At 44.4% G+C, this 4,483-nt stretch overlaps 1 protein-coding gene across 2 annotated transcripts; it reads right to left on the reverse strand.

Annotated features, from left to right (window-relative positions):
• Nucleotides 1-240: 240 nt before the first annotated feature.
• Nucleotides 241-2,750, reverse strand: LOC147901228 (uncharacterized). 2 transcript variants are annotated; one of them, XM_087376114.1, is made up of 2 exons: nt 2,635-2,696; nt 241-2,332 (listed from the first exon to the last, which is right to left on the reverse strand). In XM_087376114.1, exon 2 carries the CDS (start codon nt 2,195-2,197, stop codon nt 566-568), a length of 1,632 nt encoding a protein of 543 aa, XP_087232240.1. In that variant the 5' UTR covers nt 2,198-2,332; nt 2,635-2,696; the 3' UTR covers nt 241-565. The 2 variants fall into 2 exon arrangements, with proteins under 2 accessions (XP_087232240.1, XP_087232239.1); XM_087376113.1 differs by having other exon boundaries at nt 242-2,259; nt 2,635-2,750.
• Nucleotides 2,751-4,483: the final 1,733 nt, after the last annotated feature.

Below are 4,483 nucleotides of genomic sequence, written 5' to 3' on the forward strand. Positions count from 1 at the left end.
CAAAACAAAATCCTCTAAAGAGGTATACTGGATCATTCAGAGTAGAATTGTTTTTCCTGTGTCCTATATTAAACCGGATCTTTAAAAATGGGGGTTTTCAGGAAGATTAGAAAGATCTTATTGGGTGGGCATGGGATTCCCATCATCCTGCAACTGACCTGAAGCACTCGCCTCTTCAAAGAAGAACAGTTTGTTAACAGAGGAATGAGAAATCAAATAAAAATTTATGTACCACACATGAAAAGATAGGGAGAAAAAAGACTTAAGCTCACTAGCTCTTACAAATAATGTTGGTTTTTTGAATCACTGTCTGCAATAAGCAACTCTACAGTCAAACTACATCAGCACAATACTGAGAGCAGAAGGAATCACCAAGAGACCTTTATAGTGCAACAGCTATTAAAGGCACTCCATCTGCACAGTGCTCAGAATGGAAGGCATCGTCAAAAGACTGTTCAACGAGAAGGTGATAAATGCTAAAATTAGTTCACATCTCCCACTTAATTTTGTGCCACAAACGCAGAAACCTTTACAAATACGGTACATCCCTTCAGCATTGAAGACCCTATTTAAACCTGTCCAAAAAGTCCTCCAGGTGCCTATATGAGAACTGTGAGCGCCCGTCACAAATAGACCGAGCTGAAAGGTAGAAAATCAACCACAAAACCAAAAAATACACCTGAGCCATACAAATAAGGAACGCTGCAGGGAACTGACCCACAGCTTGCTGAAGCAGCCACCTAGAGGTTCTACCACAGACAATAGCTTCAAGCACCCTCACTATTACAGCTTGCACCTCCATGTGTTTCACCAGATTCCAACTCCTTGAAAGAGCTCCAAGGCCCCAGAAATCTCTCTCCATAATGGTGACCCAACAGGCAACAGCATATAGGCAGTATGCTATACCATCAAAAATATAATCAAAGCCGATAAACAACCCTATCCGAACTGCCATCCCAACATCAGTGGCATCCACATCCCTAAATGGAGCAAGAAATGCGAAGGGAGTAACAGACAATCGGAGTACCAGCTGGTCCACCTGCTCCATCTCCATCACACCACCAAACAAGGTTTTCATAAAGAAGAGGCTCTGCAGACCACGTAAAGTTGCATGCAGAATTGCCAGCCACATGAGGCGCCCTATGCCTGATTTAAAACCTGACCTGATAGCCGCCCTGGTACTGGCCCTCTTGCCCATGTGAGAACTCACAACACTGTATGCTACTGATCCTAAAACAGCCGCATGCTGGAAACCAACAATTGCTAGAAATATGGTGAAGGCACCGGCTAAGACAAGAAACATAACAAGCATTGTCAACCCACCATGAGGCATGGCTCCTTGATCTAAACCTCGTCCTCCCAGTAGTTTCCCAGTGAAAAACGTCAAATCCATTGCCTCTGCCAGAAACTCTTGGATATCTCTCTTCGTGTCATTGTTAACGTTTTGGAACTCTAAACGTGGCAAGCTTAGGTCGGTCTCTGCTTCGTCCTCTTTGACGTCAAATATTTCATCTTCCAGATTTTCCTCACCTTCTTCTTTACCATCTCGTGTCAACGTTTCCTTCTCACCTTCTTCATCGTGAAAGTCGTCATCCTCGCCAATCACAATATCCTGATCAGATTGCCTACCACCGCCTGATGGTTCATCAAGTCCTTTCATGTTCTCGTTGCGATCTTCACTCTGTAAATACAGCTCCTCACCTTCCCCTGCTGCGTCTTTCAAGCTCTGAGAAGAGAGATCGTTGCTCTCCACAAAATCAGATGCACTGCTTGGCTCAATATCCACAAACCCTGAACTCGGCTCCTCTGCTGTCAATTGTTGAGGCTGAATTTCTGCGACCAACTTTTTTGAGGAGCGATCAGAGGGTGAGAACGTTGCCAGAATGCGAGACAGTAACGAGTCACCCTCAGTAGACTGGCTTGGTTCCGGTGTAACATTGTTACTTAAATGATTATCTGAAGCTTTCGCTGGATGTTTCGGATCGAAGGATAACTGAAATGAGAAATTCGAGTTCTGTGAGGAGAACGAGAGGCCCGACAGGAAATTGGAACGCTCCACTGCCGTCTCATAGACAGAAGACAGCAATGCAAGAGTGAGGAAAAGCCCAATACTAGACTTGCAGGAGAGGAAAGCTTGTCTGAACATTCCGGGCACATCCTGCACCTCCAATTGGGCCCTGCGACTTTCTCTCGCCATGTATGTACTTGAATTACATCAATAAGCACCTCCGCTGGCAAGAAGCTGCGATTGCGAGAGTCCTAAAGCAGAAAAGGCAGTTACTTGCCAGAACTAATCCCGGTCAGAGGCTCTCCCTCTCATTCTCTCTCGTCTCTCTGTCACACAAGTACAAACGACTGTAAAAGACGCTTTCTCTCACATATAAAAGCAGATTTCTCTCCCTCTGTCTGTCTGTCTGTCTGTCTTTGTCTCTCAGACGAGGTAAACCGACTCTGAACGACTCTCTCTCTCTCTCTCTCTCACACACACACGCGCGCGCGCGCGCGAACCTCCGCAAAGGAACACAATATCTCTGATGCTCCGATCCGTGCTAAGATCCAACGAATACCGGACACAGAGAGCGCCAAAAACAGTGAAAGTGCAAAGATAGAGAGGAGATGTGGCAGGATGAGTACCGGGGGAAGAAGCAGGCGATACAGCGACGACAAGATGGATGCGATGCGAGCCTGAAAAGAAGCGATTGTAAAAAACTGCGAACAAATGCAGAAGCTTTGCAAAGCAGAGAAGAAAGTTACACCCCGAACCTTCCAGGGATTCCCTTGCCTTAATCATCTTCGTTTAGCAACTAACCCAACCCATCATCAAGTGTGGTTTCAGGGGGGTTTCACACCTGTCCGAACCGGCCGGTTTCGGCCAGCTTCAAAACTCGTAACAGTCCTTGGTCGGCCAAGATTTAATAGCAGCCGTCGGATGTCGGCATATTAGGAATCGGACTACAATTAGCCTCTTAGTTCATTTAGAGAACTCCGAAACGAGGGAACAAACCATTCCTTGGAATCCGGCTCTTGGCCTCTGGCCACTCATTTCCCTATACGTCCGAGGGCGTGGATGCTGCCCCTTGTGCGGACCCTAAGGCAAAAGGTGGACCACACACTGCTGCATCCCATCAACACTTTGTGCTTTGCTTGTCCATCCAGATTTTGCATAAAAGCAATGGACACCCCAATGGGGATACTGAGTGCACCCATCCGGATGCATCTCAAACCACCCTAAGTACACCCTTGGCTAAAGCCCTCACAAATCAGTTATAAGGTGTTAACGGCTCCACGTGTTTGAATTCCCTTTGGAAAGGATAGTAATTGCGTGTTAGCGTAAGCCACAAACATCGTGTCCCTCTATAGTTGGCCACGTGCACGCCGTGCGTGTATGCATGTGTGAGATATAAAATAAAATAAACTACAATGTTATCAAGTGAACTCCTAGCACTAAGATAGATAGAAATGCATACATAGCAAAGATGAAAGGGATAGGCATGTCTGCTCACCATGCAACCGTTCTATTTGATGGGTAACTTTGGCTATCCTTATAAGGGGCAACAATCCTAATGCCATTTTGAAGAGCTTAAAAGGGTGTATCTCGCTCCCGAGGCAACCATAGGCTCTTGCTATAACTCCTATGAAAGCCTTCAAGGTTAGGCCTACACTCATGAATTGTGGGCACATACTATATGAGCAAGCCATGTGGGTAATTTATGCCCCAAATAGGAAGACTTATTTACCCCCATCTTATGTGAACTTGATGGCTTGGTACCGTATTGCTAGCACTAGGGATCACATACATTGGCTTATAGTAGCTTCTCTCCTTATAGTTGTTGAATTATTTTAGTAGTATCAGGTCACAAGTTCATTATCAAGTTTGTATGTTAATCTCATTTTTGAAAGCACTTCAATATGAAGTCTCTGTCTAGGAAAGTTTTATCTTGTTCTTTTTGGCTTTGAATGTTGCTATAGTTTGAAAAGTGCCCTAGAGGAGTCACACATCTAAAGCACACTCATTGCTGAATAAAGCAATCCAAGGGCCATCACATTCTTGAAAAATGTAATGTTGAATATGCGATAGATAAATCTTGATCGATCAATCCCAAAGGTAACTTTAAGATTGAAACCAATACTTAGCAATCCTATGAATGATGAAGTAGTCAATGATTGTATTAATAAGACTTCATCTAATAAGAAAAGTCTAGAGTTTACCTCAATATGGTCGTATAGAATATCTTCACTATTGAGAGTTGTGGTGCCATGAGCACATAATTAGAGGCAAAGGTATGTGCTAAGGAATGTATTAAAGTAGCCACCATAGGATGTGGACTACAAGATGTGGAGATGTGGATGGAGGACATCCACAAAGAGAGATGGGGATCAGAGGATCCCACATGTGTTGACTATTCAAAGGGCACTCTTTATAAGAGGCCTATCATATACTGTTGAGAACACACATTGCAAGAGATATAGATTTGCTATCTCC

The sequence above is a fragment of the Dipteris shenzhenensis genome, chromosome 6 (assembly GCF_047967505.1).
Source record: "Dipteris shenzhenensis isolate YYH24624 ecotype China chromosome 6, Dip_SZ_1.0, whole genome shotgun sequence".
Lineage (NCBI taxonomy): Eukaryota > Viridiplantae > Streptophyta > Polypodiopsida > Gleicheniales > Dipteridaceae > Dipteris > Dipteris shenzhenensis.